The sequence below is a fragment of the Buteo buteo genome, chromosome Z (genome assembly GCF_964188355.1).
Source record: "Buteo buteo chromosome Z, bButBut1.hap1.1, whole genome shotgun sequence".
NCBI classification, from domain to species: Eukaryota; Metazoa; Chordata; class Aves; order Accipitriformes; family Accipitridae; genus Buteo; species Buteo buteo.
Window position 1 is genome coordinate 6,091,322 of NC_134204.1, and position 17,626 is coordinate 6,108,947.

The window sequence follows — 17,626 nt, forward strand, 5'->3', positions numbered from 1 at the left end:
TGTAGAAAATCAAATCTCCTTAAGTTCCAGTGGGCTGTCAATTAAATTTGACTGATTAAACTCACCGTTATCCTATAAAGATAATCCACAATTAATTGCTATACTGTGCAAATTGCAGCAGGACAAGAATAGTTTACAGGCTTAGGGAAATGTATGGTAATGCGTACCCATGCTCTCCAGGCACCTGAATCTCAATTTTAATATTCCCAATGTCCTTCCAATGTCAGACTTAGTGATTTTTATGGGACTCATTATAGTGCATTTCTGCTGCAATTGGAAGATTCTTTAGCATGGTTCATGGCCCATACCTGCCAGATGAATCACTATTACATATACATGAGAAGAAAAAGAAATGCAGGCTGCCAAATTCAGTATTCCAGATTTGCTTTGGGAATGTTTCTTCGGGATTCTGAGGGCTCAGGGAAGGAACTTTCTCCGGAGGGCTTTCTCGACTCTGTATGTATGCATGCTTGGCCATTAAAACTTCCTTTATTTAGAATAAAGTGGTGTGGCACCTGTTTGTATGAATAGGATTTATAGGAAGACTTAAATGAGATAATCCTGTCATTTTTTCATAGCAATGAAAGCTGACATTGAGCACAAATAGAAAAAAATAGCTGGAAAGGTGAACATTCAGCATTCAACAGTTGTAAGTGACATGCTGCAGTAGTAGTGTTAGACAAAGATCCAGTGAAGGTAGCTACAGAATCTAGAGAAATGGCTCAGAGAACTCTTCTCTTTTTTTAGAAATCATTGAGAAACGTGAAGAAGCTGGGAGAGGGAAGATTGTTAAAAAATAAGACCAAAATTGTGGTGGTTCTGTTTTGCAAAATAAAAAGGTTGTGTTGAGAAAATTTTAGTGATGCTTCTGCATTACTGTGAGTGGAGATGAATACAATATAAAAATTGTAATCAAACTTATTTTGACACATTAGTGTGTTTATGTAATGCAGCTGTTGTCAGTGATGCTTTCTACACAATCAAATACATTTATGTTACTAATAACCAAATGAAAAAAATGTCGAAGATAATTAAGGAATTACTGAGCTATGTCACTAGTTATGTAGCAATTACCGTAACTGCAAAGGAATAATATCTTTCTTACTTACCTGTAAGTGTATTTACAGTATCTTTACAGTCAATGAATCCTTCCCATGGTATTTTGCTTTCCCTTTCTATTTCTTTTTTTTGCTAACTCGTAACATTTTTCCGAGTCAGTATTTCACAAAGAAATATCACTTAATTCATGGAAGAATTTAACTGTATTTAATGAGGTGCATGATAAATCTAGACACCATTTACTTCAGGCAAACTTGGAACTAGACTGCCTTCTAAAAGAGCAGAACATCTATTTCTTTATGTAAAAAAAAATAAGACATAGCTATGGTCTTTATCTTAAAAGAGAAGCTGATTTAATAAAGAATGTGAGAATGTTCTCTTTAGGGTAGAGGATAATCTGTTTTTGGGATAATCAGAGTGATGTGTCATGAAAGAAGTTGCCTCTTCCACTTCTGTGTTAAAAAAAAAAAAAAAAAAGAGAGGAGTAAACCTTCCATTTTAAATTTACATAATTTTACAGATTCTCCTATTAAAGCCAATGTATCTCATAATCTTCCTGGAGCATGAGGGGCTTAAATGCTGTAGAGAATATTGACAGTTGACAGGCAACAGTCATATCAAAGCCACAGTCTGCTGCTCATCTAGTGGTTAAGATACTGAGAGAGATTTTTTGGCAACACTGATATAATAGTGGGCCTTTAGATGAGAGCATGAGTTACTGTACTATTATTGAGATGTATATGCTTTACTAAAACCTTAAGCAATGCGATTATAAAAATAGTTGTAGCTCAAGGAAAAAGAAAGTATCAGTATGCTTTTGAGGAACTTACAGAAAAATGGAAGGCATGTTACAACACTTTACAGGTATGGTAGGAGGGAGAAGGTAGTTCATTCCAGTACCATTAGAATGTGCAAGTCTTTAAATTCGTTTAAGTGTGAATGAAAATGCAAACTTGAGGAGCTGAAAGGTCTTTCTGTAGGAAAAAAGATGTTTGGACTGATTTGAAAGAGATCTGAAATTCTAATTAAAAGCACATGGAAGTAAAGGATGCCTTGAAAAATAGCCTAAGTAAGAATTGGGGTTTGATTTTCAAATTAAATTTCGTAAACTTCTTGTCCCAAAGACTGAGGGATATGCACACAAAATAGAACTGCAACACAAACTAGCCTACTCAGTATTTGTAAAATGAGGATATTACAAGGGTTGCCCCAGGATGGTACTCAGCTAATAAAGGATTCCTGAAATCCACTCAAGGTCCTGGAAGAGCTGCTTTTCATCTGATGTGTATCAGGGGCTTGGCTGGTTGCCAGTATTCAAGAATCCTTTATGGTCTATAGTTAGGAGGAAGAACATAAATTCCTTTGATCTCTTTGTTGGCCTCTGACTAACATGGTATTTGTGTACTCCTTCCCATTAAAGATCCATTATTGTCTCAGCCTTTTCCTTTTGTTATATTGTCAAGGTCCCTCTACAGCAAAAAGCTACAGCAAAACTAAGGAGAATAAATTTTGCGGTCTAGCTCTCTTCATAAATAACTGTGCATATGTGTTCCAGGCACATTAGTATCCACAGACAGCAAAAAGTACCAAAAACTGTCTCATGGGCACATACAAAATTCTGTTTCTTTCTTAATGCAAGTCTAACACAGGTGTTGTGATCCTCAGGGCTTTTGTGTCAGAACTCTGAACCTGTTCTTATGGAAGGAAAAAGTATCTGGGACTTGAGACCTGACCAGATGTGGCTCCTGTTCCAAGTTTTTTTCATGAGAAAATCAGGCAGGACCTTTGTTTTTACTACTTTGTTCTTACAGGCAGCAAATTAAATAGCTTCTCAATAATATCATTCTCATCTCTTGCAGCCCTGGAACAACATAGCCAGTAAGAAAATGGTAAAACTTCACATCAGTTGAATGCATGCTTGGAAATAATGTTGTAGGGTAGCTTTTTAAGTCTCATTTTAAAATACTCTGTTTAAGTTACATTGTCCATATATGTGTTATTATGTATGAGTTTGTGTATATATATATATATGTATTCCTTTGATTCCAAATTTCAAAAACATCCGAAGAAAAATGTCTTAGTAGAGATTTGTGGACATAATAGGGTGGTATTTGGGAGGTGGATGTATTTGTTAGCATATTAATTTCACCTGTCATCAGGATTAATACATAAGATATATTTATTTTGGACAGAGATAAGGCTCTTAATCTCAAAACTCTGAGCTCCGTTGCTTAAAAGAATTTGGGCCTAGCCATGAGACACTTCTCCATCACTGATTAAAGATGAATCAAGGAAAGCACTCACAAAGATTTTTTTTCTTTCTTAAAGTGATTGTATTTCCAGATAGCTCTAGCTAAAAGTGTTAATAGCTTCTGTGAAGTTCCAGACTGTTTAGAGTCAGACTGGGTACTTCTGGAAAAGAAACCTAATTTAACTTTGGTAAATACAGAGAAATAGTGGGACTTAATTTGAATGTAAAATTAGCTTGTGTCAGCAGCGTGCCTACCTGGAGACTTGTTTATTATATGGTTTCAGTAACCAGTTTAGCTAACTTCTTAAACGTCACAGGACTTGGCCCATTTAGGAGCTTTCTAAGTTGAAGACAGACAAACGTAAGGGGATTCAGCTTTCCTTAAACCCTTGAAGTCCCATCTACAGGGTTTATTAACTGTGGCCTTTTGAGATGATCCTCAATGCAGAATTTGAAAAATATGTTTTCCTTGTCAAGAGAAATTTTTGTCTTCCTAAGAGAAGAAAATACTTGATTATGCAGTCATTGTTGAAAGCACTTCATGGAAATATGAAAGATTTTATCTAGCTAACCACTCTTTACTGTTTTATCTCTTTTTTTTTTTTTTTTTTTTAATAATGTAGTCACAAATAACAGATTTAGGCTTTTCTTTGTCATTTCCCAGAGCTTTGGTGATGATGACATGCCACTGAAGCAGGGCTAGTTTGAGCTTTTTTTCCCCGTCCTTTCAGGCTATATTTTTACTAGTTTTATAGGAATACCAGTGAAGAATTCTTAATTGAAATATTGTCTTTGCTGAGCAGACAGAAGGATCTCTGTTTGTGGGTATCTAAAGAGTCTACTTTTGGTGATCTCAGTATGCTGCTGATAGCTGCAAGAAAGTGATCACTTGGTGAATTTAACCCCTCAAATCAGTTCAGTATTTTAATGTTCAGAGCCATCTCATGTCTTTATCCTTCTTCCTCCAGATTGCAAAGAGTTATCTTTTCTTTATAGAACAATGAAAACCACACCTGATATAAAAACTGACATTAAAGCATGGAAGTAGAGGATTAATCTAATATGCAATATTGTCTCAGATGATTCTTTAACAAATTTGACTCCAGTAAGGGATATTAAGCATTTCCAATGCAAAGAACTGGGGTTCTGATTTTGCACCAGTTTTCTGAATGAAATTTTTATTGCTGAAGCTGAGCTTTTTAAAGTTAAGCAGTTAGTGGTACAATGAAGCCTACAGTGATAGATTTTTTTCACTCATGGTTAATTAACAACATTATAAAATTACTGCACTGCTTTGCTTTTCATGCTATACAGAGGTTAGATTAGCTCTTTTCCTAACATGTAAGCCTATTGATCTTACAATATTTTGTAAGTATAGCATCTTTAAACTGATTAACAGACTAACTAGTGACAGACCGCAGTGTCTAGTGCCTTTGGCAGAAGCAGATCTTGAATCGATTGCAGTGGAAGTCACAAGTGGGATATTTGTAATCTTTTACAACATAACTCTGTAAGAACTTTCCAAATAAATGCATTGATGTACTTATCTAGCTTCTAATCCATTTGGTAGAGCTTAATGCTAGAGTTTCTCAGATATAAAATGCAGTGATATCTTTCATGCAGGATTCCCTAGTGTTTTCAGTGCTATTTTTATATATGAAACTGGTCCCTTTAAACAGATTGGAAGCTATCAAAATAGGTAGGTTCCTCAGAATTCAAGCACAGGTATGAACAGAATGACAGCAGAAACTTTTAGCCAAGAAGAGTTTGCATTGCTACTTCTGAAAACTTCAGTATATATATATATTTTCATTTTTGTGTCATTTCTTGTAATCCATTATTCAGCCCATTAGGTAGCTGAGTCCAAGTCTCCATTACTCTAAACTTGCTAAGTGTTCCTCTATTGAACATAGGAAACTATACATCCAGTGGGAGATTTAGCTAACTAAAAGTCTGAATTTTCTTGAAGAAACCTTTCACTGATGATTTTAAAGGAACTGACTTTGTTTTTCTTATTGTTGGTACAGTTGTTGAGCTTAATTATGCACTTAGAAGATTATTGTTAATTGCAACAGATTAAAGAAGTGCAAAAGTACTCAATTCTGTTCAACCAACAGAATACTAATAAACAAATTGACTTTGAGAATAAAACTATCTCAACATGGAAAATAATCCCTGATACTAGGAAAGTCTAGATCAGAAAAATTCAGATTTATCCTCTTTGGTGTGTCCTTGATGAAGCTCAAGCTAGTCTCTGTAGGTTTACTCTGTATGGACAGTGAAGTGGAAAGCTTCTGAACGACTGATGACAGCTTTTTTTCTTTTTTCTTTCTTTCTTTTTTTTTTTACTGATACACCATTTGACGTGGTTCAGTGTTAAAATTCACATGCTTGAAGTTCAGGAAACTGTTTTCAAGGGCAAGAACTTTTGGGATGCAGGCAATGTCATCATCTATAAACACTTTCAAGGTAACTGTCAAAATGAGAGAATCTTCTTTTTTGTAACAATCAAAATTGAAAGAATCTTCTTTTTCCAGAAACCACTATGACAAGGATGACTTGGAAAAGAAGAGAGTAGCAAAAAGCTGAAAGTCAGAAACTGGCACAATCCTAGTAGATTGTCATTTGTCACTGAGAGCATTCAAATACAGGTTAGAAAATACAAAAAAAAAAATTACATCTGTTAATATTGATTGCCTGTCTTTATTGTAGTTATACTAAGCTTGAAATGCACTGGTAGTAGGTGTAAATCCATATCGTGTGAAGTCTTGAAACAATAGTGTGGCCAGATTTGGGAAGCATGCTTCAAAACAGGTGGTGGAGAGTCTTTGGGAACACAAGAAGCATGAAAGCTTAATAAATGACCTGTGAAGGAGGACTGACAGATTTACCTTTCTGGTGAAAAGGAGGAAGCATAAAAGAAAAAGAAGACAGGAAGGCTGATAAGAACAACATTCTCTATATTTACCATGTTCATTTGATTTGCTAGCTAACTATTTCAGTGTGTGTTTGGTATGTTCACTATGCCTTCTCATAATAGCTGTAGCAGGTAAGATGATAAGTGATAATCTTATTGTGTAATAAAGGACATTCGGGTTTCAAAGATATTTCTAATAGGATAGTGAGGCAATTTATTTCAGCATTTGAGAAACTGGGTAATTTCGCTCTGGAAGACTTTAAAGTAAGGTTAAGCAAATATTGTTCAATTTACTTAAATGGATTTGTGGAGTGGGGCAGGGATGAAAAAGATGACCTCTTCACAGCTCTTCTAATACTATTTTTATAGTATTTCAAATTATATTCGTGCTTATAATTTTCCTTCCTAGCAAAAGCACTGGAAGGTGAATGAATTTAGAATAAACCTATATTCATGCTCACAGCGAACATGTTTATGTGCGGTTAAGGCTTCGAGATCTTTAAGATTTCACATTCTGAATATCAGTGTTGCATTTGAAAGTATAAAAGTCTTATCTATGAATGTAATTAAAATTCAACAGAAATCCATAAATGACCTGCAATCATTAGTACTTCTTGACAGTGAGATCATAAATCATTTGTGAAACCTTATTGGAAATCCAGAGAAAATAGCTTTTCCCTTTGACATAGTCTAGGACATGACCTTCAACGTTTCTGTTCTATAAGAAGTTAAAGTAGTCACTTGAAAGAATTTTAAAGTTAACACAATTTGAGTGTTCTCAAGAATGTGATAAACCGCCCCTATTTCTCAAACCTTTCTACAGCAGGCACAGTATTAGTTGCATTGTTTGACTCGGGATAATCAAAAGGAAGGTGTTGCTCGTGACCAACCTCCCTTCTTCAACATGACCAAAACCACAATGCTGCTTTACTCTATGGACTCTGAAGTTGTTTCACATTTTCTGTTAATAGTCAGTCTCGCATCTTTTCTCCTTTCATTTGCTTTTGCCTCTTGACATACTAATAAGGCTTAGATTAAAATGCATTGCAGCAGAGACAGGGGACAGTACGTTGTCTGGCACTAGGGACAGACATAAGAACTTCAAAACAAAAGGCATATGTCTTAACAGCTAGAGCTGAGGAGCCAGCTTCAGGGTGGGAGGTTGTCAAGCGTTTCATCAAGTATACTATGTGTGGCACACTGAGTCATCCTACAGATGAGTAATTCGGCGGTTAGAAAAAGGATGGGGATTACCTAAGGAAGGCCTGTGGCAGATGGGTGATTGAACCACCGGGTATTTGTAGTAGGAATCTGAATTCCAAAAATGCAGAGCTGCTTCTGTAGTGTGTTGGAGGTCCCTTAGCAATATGATTCAGAGGTGCTCAGCATATTTAAGAATGAATATGTTAAATCCGTTAATGTAAAATTTAAGTTTAAAATTTTTTGAAGTCGCCTAGCAATTACTTTATTATGCTAGCTTTACTCAGAATTGATCAAGTTAAGCTAGTGTGCCAAATGCATTTTTTCTCAGGAGCAGACTGAATCAGTTCTCCAGTGCTGTGCAATGATTTCTGCATTAGCACTCTTTCTTGTCATAGCAGCACTTCAGCAATTCAGCAAGGTGGGCTTATATGCCTTTTTATGAAGGATGCTTTTTACATTTCCTCTCTCAGCTGTGCCTAATATGTAAACATGAGGGACACAAGAGTGGTCAGTGTTTCCATAACGGCATGGACCCAGTGGGCTCATGCATATTTGCTTATTATTAAAAGGTTCACATGCCTTTAACCTATCACTTAATGGAGCACAAATCAGTCAAGATTTGCATTTTGCTTGCTATTCAAGTTTTTAAACTCATGAGCTCCCTGCCTAATGACAAGAATATTCATCCAGGTTAATTGATAAAATCTCCTCAACATAAAGTGCTCTAGGAAACAATTCCAGAACATTTACATGTTGTATTAACATCTCATTATTTTATTCAACACCCCCAGAGCAAGTGGGGGATGTAGGATGAATGGAATATGTTTTCTAATGGCATTTTCTCTAGAAAAAGCTCATCTACTTCTCTTCTAACACACCTATCCATATGTTGTCTTTTGCTTAAGACCTAAGCATCCTTAAAGATCAAAGCATACAGCTATTTCAATATTAACTAACAAAATATGAATTCTGTTGCTAGATTTTGAATGCTGAATGGTTTCAATTGATTGCTGTATTTTGCAGTGAGTTTGAACAGAAAAATAAAAAAAAAGAGAAAAAAAAATCAGCACATTTGCTGCATAATCGTAAGCAATGTGTAAACAGCAATAGAGTCCGAATTTGTTAAGCAAATGATTCATTACAGGCTAGTAACCCAGGCTTTTTTCCCACCTTTGCAGTTGCTCTTGTTTGCCTGAGGACAGTTTTTCTATGAATTTACATCATGGTAAATGTGCCCTTAAAGCAGGGAAACAAAGAGATAAAATAGAGGGTTGGAATTTGTTGTGGAATGAGTCACTCATTGTAAAAACTCTAGTATCTCAGATTCAATTGTTGTATTTTGTACTGTTTCTTCCTGTTGTCCATAAAGCATTTATGCTGGTGATTTTTTTCCTATATTATTAAGGGTTTCAAGTTGAGTGATTTCAAATCATCTCAGTATTAATTTTGTTGGTAGCAGACTGAAAGCAAAACCTTGTACTTTTCTGCTCAGGTGGGAGAAGGAAGACTAATTGATGTTATCGCAAATGGGAACGAAGCTAAATACTTGTCCTCCACTGCGGAATTGAATGAAATTATGGCAAAGTAGGCTGTTTGTCAATAGGAAGTTATGATGAAAACTAATTAGAACAAGTCCTGCATTATAATGGGAATGCAGTATTACCGTTTTAGGCTCTGGACAAGTCTCTGTGACAGTTAGGAAGATATGTTTGTCCAAGTGTTTATATAATGTAATAATAGTTTTAAACTGTTTAAGTTTAATAAACATGGACCTGTCTTTAAAGCAGGTATTTTGAATGGTTAATCTTCAATCAACAGATAAAAATATTTAATTCCACTCTTTCAGACATAAAAACACTGTCTTTGTTTTTCTAGATTTTCTTAAAAGATGAGGAAGTGGCTTTCCATTTAGTTCTGTCTTACTCTGCTTTCTGCTCTAACATTAATTCCCTTTTGTAGCCTCCTCCATTTCTTATATACCTTTCCCACTTTCCAGCTCTAAACAAAGGAAGAAAATGACTTGCCACTTTTCTCTAGCAAACACCAACAGCTGCAAAAAAATCTGACTAATTCTTATCTATTACATATACATAATTTTCATTAATATTTTTTTGGAATATTTTGCTTAGCTTGTCTTTTGAGTCATGCCCGCAGCCACTCACTTTCCTGATGTTTTAATGTCAGCCAAATGTTACTGCCAGCTATGGGGTTAAAAGCTCCTGAGGAGGAGGTTGCTGCGTTGATGGGAGATTACCAGGAAAACCCAGCTGTTCTAAACAGCGGTTTTGGTATCATTATTAGTTTTATCTAATGTGTCAATACTGAGCACTTGAGAATGATTTTAATGAAAATGGAATTCTAATCACAACAGGGATTTACTGACCTACCTGTCTCTTTCTGCTGAAGTTCAATATTTAGACATCACGTTATTATGTTCAGAATTTCCTGTTTAAGTCCTATTTTATGCTCTGATGGCCAAATCCTTCTGAATTCTGAGGTTTGCATCCAGGCATCAATACAGCCACCCAGCCCTGACAGTACAAAGCTGCTCGCAGCATGGTTATTACAGAAATCCTGTAGGACAACAGAAGCAGATCCTGATTCTGGAGGAGTTCTCGGAACACAGTGGCTCTCCCTCTGCTCTCTTTTTCTGGGTAGCTGAAAACAAACCATCATACTTTGATTCTTCAGTGTTTTCCCAGGATCTGTTGGTGTGAATCTTTAATACTTCTTAAGCAAGAGGTTGTGACTATATAGTCTATAATGGATTTTGTATTACTCTGTATTTAAATTCTTTTTCATTACAAGTTCATTTCTACTGCCCAAAACATCAAGTGGCAAGAAGTTCCTTAAGTCAGCCATGACTCTTATAAGTACTTTGGTTTTGAACCTGGCTATTGTCTGTTTCATCTGATGTTTCCTAATTTTTGTATTGGCAGGGAAAATGAGTATTCATGTTCTGTTCACCTTCTCCATTCTAATTACCATACCTGTGTATCTCCTCTCCTTAATCATGTATTTTCTTAGTCCATTAAACTCTTTCATACATGCACTCTTCTATACCTTTTCCTTTCCTTCCTAATTTTCTCTAAATCACGTCCTTCATCAGGCTATGATTTTTTGTTTTGTTTTTCTTTCCCTTTCAACTTTTAATTCTGTATTCCTGTCTAATGCCATATGTTTACTCTCTGTGAAATAATTGGAGGAGTGGACAGATGAAGGTGTCTGACTTCCAAGGTACTTTACTAGTTGCCTCTCCTGCTTCCATTTCCCTGTCTCCTTAATAGTTCCAACTGTCATGAAAGCCCAGCACTTTTCAAAGGAAAACAAGTTTTTGCTTTCCGCCCCTTTTGCAGTAGATGCTTTTTGGTCCTCAAAAATATTGCGTAACAGTTAAAGCTGGGCAAATATCTTATTACTCATCACCTTCTTTTAAATATACTAGACCTGTTATGGACATAATGAGAAATCAATGAAGAGCTGCAGTCTTTTGTTCTGAATAATTCTAATGGGAGATTTTCACACTGGATGTCATTCACAAACTTTTTGCTTTATTCTTATTTATTTGGGCTGACCAGGTTGGTTAGATAAACCACTTGCTATTAGTATGAAATACTTAGAACAATTTGGTTTTCTTCTCTCCTTACATGGATATTTTCTGGATGAATAGGTCTTTCCCCCTCCTTTCAGTCCCAATCTCCTTCTGACATTCTGTGTGGGGAAAAAAGAAAAATAACAAGTCTTGTTTTCAAAATATCTGGTTTATTTCTGCAAATACTTGATGCAAACTGAACTAAAAGAGAATTGATCTGGGGGCAAACCTAACCTTAGAAAACTTTGCTGCTTTGCAGTAAGCTTCATGAAGAACAAAGACTCTTAAAAGTTGTTGCTATTTCCCTTCTAATAGATTAAATGTAAATCTAGCAAACTTGATGAACGTAGGGTGAATATTTAACTCCAAGGTGGCAAGGAGGTTATCTGGCCTGTTTTATTATTGTTTAAGATTCAAGGAAGCACTACATGGAACAACAAACATCATAATTAAGAAATGTGATCCATTTTCTTCTTCTGGAGGCTCTGCTCAATTTGATGCCAATGACACAGCAACACCCAGAGGTACCAGGGCTCTCGAGCCTCACAAAACTGCTTCTGTCCAGGAAAAGAAACACAGAGAATGATACAGAGCTGGGAGGGGGCAGAGAGAGATTTTTATTGGAAGCTGTTAAAGTGGTTGCTATGAGACCTTCTCCAGCTAACACAGGCACAGCAGCGAGTGTGAGGCTGATAAATCGTACCTCTTGCATTATACCTTTCCTTTCTGCCTTTTTTTTTCCCCCCCTAACACAGCTTTTGTAGTTGTTTAAGATCAGAGGAAGCACCTGCCACTTGCTTTTTCTTACCTTTTGCTCCCTTCTTCTGCCTCGTGCAAGATGGAGCTAGAAAATGAAATTATCAGCTCCTCCAGCAATTCTTCAGCAGGCTCCAGAGAGTACAAGGTGGTGATGCTAGGAGCAGGGGGAGTTGGCAAAAGCGGTAAGTTTCAGCAACAGCATTTTGGGGGAAAAGGGGTGAATTGGGAGTGTAAAGTTCACAGAACAAGAATGTTGTTTAATGCGGGGTTTCGTTCCTCTTTCTCTTGCACATGGCTTGGATAAAAGACTCTAATTCGTGACTGGGGCAGTGAGTCAGCTTAATTTGTTACAGACTGAAATGTTACAAGCCTTTTTAATTGGATATTTTTGTAAAATGAACCTTGGCTCCATTGTATATGAGGAGAGAGCGGTCAGCTCGCTGCTTTCAGTTTAAGAGCAAGTGGTCGTGTCACTCTAACACTTGCTGAGGGGTGATGGTTTGGTGGCTGGGGTGGATGTCACTTGTTGGCCTGCCGGTCCTTGTGCTCAGGCAGAAATGAAACTAACTGCAAAGTCAGCTGTACAGTGCAAAGTGTGGAGGATGTCTGCAGTGACTCGTTTCTTTCCCACGTCTTCTTTTGACTTTTTTGCTGAGTGTCATTATGGCTCAGCTGGTGTGAGTCTCCTCTCCTGTCCGGACAGTTACCGAATGCATGTCGGAGTCTCGCTCCAGGTGATAAGGTAGATTTGCAGCATATTTTAATATCACTCTCCAGTGCCGGCAAGATATGCTAGTGTCTGACAATGGTATCTCTTCGGAGGAGTCATTATTTTCTCTGGACAATGTTTTCTTTTTCCCAGATATTATCACCTTTGATTTATTCTCACTGACACTAGCATTCTCTGTTCCTAAAAAGACTTTGCTGAATGTGCAGTGTTTGTCTCAGAAGCCAGTGTATTGAGCTGGCCACACAACAAGCATTTGATTACATCTTCTGGAAATTCAAAAGAAAGAGAAAAGAAGAAAACAAACAAACAGAAAGGATAATGTAATATACCCAGGCTAGATTCCACAAAAATTTCAGGATAAGCAAGCTGTGACACTAAACTGTAATAATTGTGTAGATTAAAAAAGTTTTATTTCCTATTCAAATGACAAGGTATACATGCAAAAAATTACATATTGGGAGTGTATATAATTTCCTCTCTGTATTCATAATCTCTGTTTTCTTGTTATGTTTGGCTTCAACTTCACTGGCACATCTTTCAGTGAAAGCTATTTCCCATCAGTGTCACTTAACCAAGCAAACAATTCTTGCACAGATGTTATGCTATGATCATTATATAAAATGGGAAAGAAGAAAATATTGGTTATCTCAGAGTAACTTTTTGCAATTTCAGATTATCTTTTCCATAGTAAAGCAGGTATCCAGGATGTGTCAGCTGGAACTTTCAGTAAAATGTTACTACTTCTTTTTTTTTTTTTTTTCCTTAGTGCATCCAAAAGATGGCAGCAATTTTTCCCAAACATATTATTGTAAGAACAATGTCATTTTGAAGACTTATTCACCAAAACAAAAGATATTACAAACTATACCATATTCACAGTATAACTGAATCGTAACAGCCAAATTTTATATACACATTGAGGAAATTTTAGAGTTCCCATTTACTGTTAGATAAGAGTTTTAAAGCACAAATGAAGTTTATTCAAATCTCCTTGTTCAGAAAATGTTAGCTGTTGATTTCCTGAGAATAAAGCCTTCAAATCTGTGGATTACACAAAGTAATGATATATCTCCAAAGCTGAGGACCACATAACTTTCAAGAAGAATTGGGTGTCTGTGTGGTCTAGAGAAATAAAAATAGGATGAAGTGGATGGTTATGCCATTCAGTGGGATTAATGAAAACCTGTTGTTTTCACAAAAGTGAAACTTCTGGGGGAAAACCAGCAACTAAGAATTAAAAGTCTAGAAGAAAGGAGGTGGGCTGTTCCTCATTTGCTGTCTGTGAACTTCAAATGTGGAATGGGCATGAAATATTTCAGTAGAATCTGGAGACATAGTCCAACTGATAGAGATATGGATTACGATTATGAAATTACGTCATTCCATAAATCATGAATTCATTCTGACTGTTGTATAGGCAGGATTAATTTAAACTGGATTAAAAGCAGAAAAAGCCCTGAATGACTGCTTTCATTCTCCACGGTGAGCTCTGCTTTCCCCTAATGACCTAGATTCACTCTGTCCAGGAAATCATGAATTTAACCATAAAAAAGGGTCAGGGTAGAATGAGAGATTAAAAAAAAAGTTCAACTTCCAGTTTAGAGTTTGACAGATAAGTGATATATGGGATGATGTATTGGTAATATCCTGGCTTCTTTCCCCTTCTTCTCCCTCCTCCTTTGCTTTTTAAGTCATGATAAAAGCAGTAACAGCCAGGATTAAGTTGCTGAGTGGGAAACCTCTTTTGGATAAAAGCCTTTCCATTCCTCATTTTGTTCAATATTAAGTAATTCAGGTTTGGAAAGAATTTTCCTTAGGAACCAAGCTGCAGAAATGTTAGAAGATTTCTTTTTGCCCTGGACATAGTTCACTTCTAGAGATCTGCTGGGCATTTTGATCTTGTGATTCCCATACTCGTTACAAGGGGCTGAGGATATGATTGTATGTGTGGACAGGGAGGAATGGGGAAGAAGACACCAACAGTGGATGTTCTTTGGACGTTGGTGTTTATAGACTGTTTGCTTTGGGTTGTCAGGCTTCTCTCTTCAGTTCTGTGCTCCAAGATGGCAGACAATCCAGGAGGACAGCCAACCTCCTGTTATTTGGGCTATTCAGTGTAGTAGACATTTCACAAGAATTGGTAATAGAACATAAACTCAGCACATCCTAGTCTGATACCCACCACATTCAGAGTAACGATGTGTAAACTGCAAATGGTTTGAGAATTGTTATGAAAGGGTCCTCACATTTCAAAATCAGTGCCAGGAAAAAATTAATATCTCTGTCACTATTTTATAGGAGGAAAAAACACCACCTCAAACCCCAGAGTTTGTAACAAACAGGTAATAGTGGTGTGTAAACAAAATATACAAAGCTGTATGTAAATTTTCCTGGGAATTGATTTCTGTACTGTAATTATAGATTCCCTAGAATGAGTTATCCCATCTAAAGCTTCTGAAAGTAGAACTATTTTTGTTTTCAGAGCGATATGTTAATGTATTACTTTGTATAGGTTGTGTCTGACATCAAGTACAGCTATACACTCTGTTGCAAGTTCGGACCGAAATTAGGCTAGAACCAGAAATTAAACAGAAATAAAATAAAAGTAAATTTTTTACTGACTCTCATTTGATTATAGTCCATACCGAAATTACACTTTTCTAATGATAGTTAAATTTCAATTTAAAAAAGATTTTGACACTTGGTCTTCTCTGGTTTGATGACAAATCTCGGGTCAGCTCAATACCGTTCAAACCTACTTCCAGTTGCCTTACAGTACGGTTGAAACCCTAAGAATCTTAGTGGTTTTGAAACAGGTTTTGCTCACAAATACCTTCAGAGATTTGCATCTGGACAGTGAACCTAGTACGCTCTTGGTCCCTAGTCTGATGTAGCTCAGACCTGTTTACTTCTATTTTTCAGTGTTACAAAAAATATACACAAAAGAGCCTCTGAATCCTGAGACCATGCATTGCTGGCTTATATTTAGCAAACTAATTACACTAATAATAATTAACTGCAGCACATTCTGCAAAACATCAGCAATAATTAACTGAGGGGTTGCACAGTGACTACCAGAAAGAACAAACAAATTGAGGTGCCTGTGCAACTGAATAAAATAGAAAACTGCTGTCTAATGAAAAATTGTTTCCTAGGTATCCTTCAAGTGCTGATCAGATTGCACCACAATCTAACTTGACGTTCATCTTCTTGGCTGAATGAAAATGTTATTCTAGTTTGGTTTTTTTTTCCCCTAATGCTAGTTAAAGTTGATTTATTTAAGGGTGAAGTTGATATACTGTTATACCTCGTAAATGGAATTACATGTTTATCCATAGAATTGCTGTATCATAGATACAAAGTGAATTTCATGCTACCTGTCCTGTGAAAGTTGCATTTCAGATGAGGAGGAATTAAAAAAAAAAAATAAATAAAATGTTGCAAGTTGTTTTTTTGTCTTAGAGAAAATGTGCATTTTTAAAGATTTATTTCTCAGACTGGTTGCCAGTTTTTTGGTTGCCAGCTTAAAAAAACTGAAGGAATTGTTAAATAGTTAGCCCCAGATTTTTGTAAAACTAATGTATTTTTAGTTTTAATATACAGGTTTTGAAAACATTTAGATATATATTTCCAGGCTTCAATTTAAAAAAAAAAAAAAAAAGCCGGGAAGACAAAGAATTAAGAAAAGATTGTCTTAGGGTTGTTAGAGTCTAAAGAAATGTATTTCTCAGCCTGATCTGGTTATGGGAGGCATGCTTACCCCAGTGATTTCTTTCTTTCTTTTTTTTTTTGCCAGTGTTACACAAATGCTGTATTTCTACAGATACAGGTGACTCATCCAATTAATTTCAGGATTGTGTGTACAAAATAAGTTCTAAAATGCGTGAAAACAGCAATGGTTTTGTGATGTGGGAACTTCTGTACTAAGAATTAGATTAAATCCCCAATTTTCTTTTATTTATGTGATTAGCTGCCTTTGTTTTTTGGGGGTTTGTTTTTTGTTTTTTGTTTTTTTAATAGCTTTATCTCTTATTCTGTCTAGATAAAGCAAATTCTGTGCCTGTTCATTTTAAGCATGTCCTCATAACAAGAGTCCCCAGCAAATAGAGATAGCACCATGGAGTGTGTACTGGAGAAGTGGCCCACTCCAGCTGTTTGTTAATCCCTTGGAGATAAATTAGCATATAATCCAGGCTACACCTGAAACGGATGAAGAGCAGAGGCAGAGATTCCACTGGCATCAAAAGAGCTGAGGTTGAAAAGCGCCATTTGGGTCTGCTGATGCTGTTCTTACACCATCATAAGGCTCAGTATTGTAGAACACACTTCATACATTGATCAAACACCTTCTCAGGAGGGTTTGGGGGGGTATGTTGGTTTTGGTTTGGTTTGTTGTTTTGTTTTTTTGTTGTTTTTTTTTTTTTCCACCCGATATGCTCTCAGGTACAGCTATGCTTCCCCAAATGCCTGGTAAATGGATCAAGGGAAAGAGTCTGGCCTTCTATTGTCTTCTGAGCCAAACTGATAGCTAGAATGAAGGATTAAGTTAAGGGTCAGTATGAGTCAAGGTGAAAAAGGTAGCCTTTCAAGTGTCTGGGCATGCTGTGCATTACAGTTAAGGCAAACCAAATTGTCTGTCCCCCCCCAAGTCAATATAAGTATAGTTTTTGTTGTCTAATTTTATGCTGCCTCTCCTGTGACTGCACAAACACCCATCTTTTTTTTAACTGGAATAGAAATTGAGACACCCAATTAATAAAGACACACATCTGCATCCCTCTGAAAAGAAATGTTCATTCCCTCATCATCCTCTGTCTGAAAAAAGGTAATTTGGATTTTTAAGGCCAAATACAAGACCCTGGGAATTTCAGGAAAATAATTATACTTATTCAAATGAAGAAAAAGAATTTAAAAGATGGGAAGGAAGAAAGGGTATCTATTTGTTGACCAGAGAAAAACTTCCTTGCTTGGTAATAGTTTTGAAAGCATAAGGATATCAATCAGTCAAAATGACATATTAGTTCCCTTGGTCATTTCATAGTGCTGACGGTAACCTGTGATCAGCTGTGACCTGATGTGGAAGTGTCAGTGCAAGGCTTGGAAAGGAAGAGAGGA

The 17,626-nt window shown here is 36.3% G+C and overlaps 1 protein-coding gene across 1 annotated transcript in view; it reads left to right on the forward strand.

Moving 5' to 3' along the window:
- The first annotated feature begins 11,860 nt into the window (after positions 1-11,860).
- The window catches only part of RIT2 (Ras like without CAAX 2), a 174,823-nt gene continuing 169,057 nt past the window's right edge, over positions 11,861-17,626 (forward strand). Inside the window, exon 1 of the mRNA XM_075020275.1 lies at positions 11,861-11,963. Coding sequence (XP_074876376.1) covers positions 11,861-11,963 — 103 coding nt within the window. The remainder of the gene's footprint in view (positions 11,964-17,626) is intronic.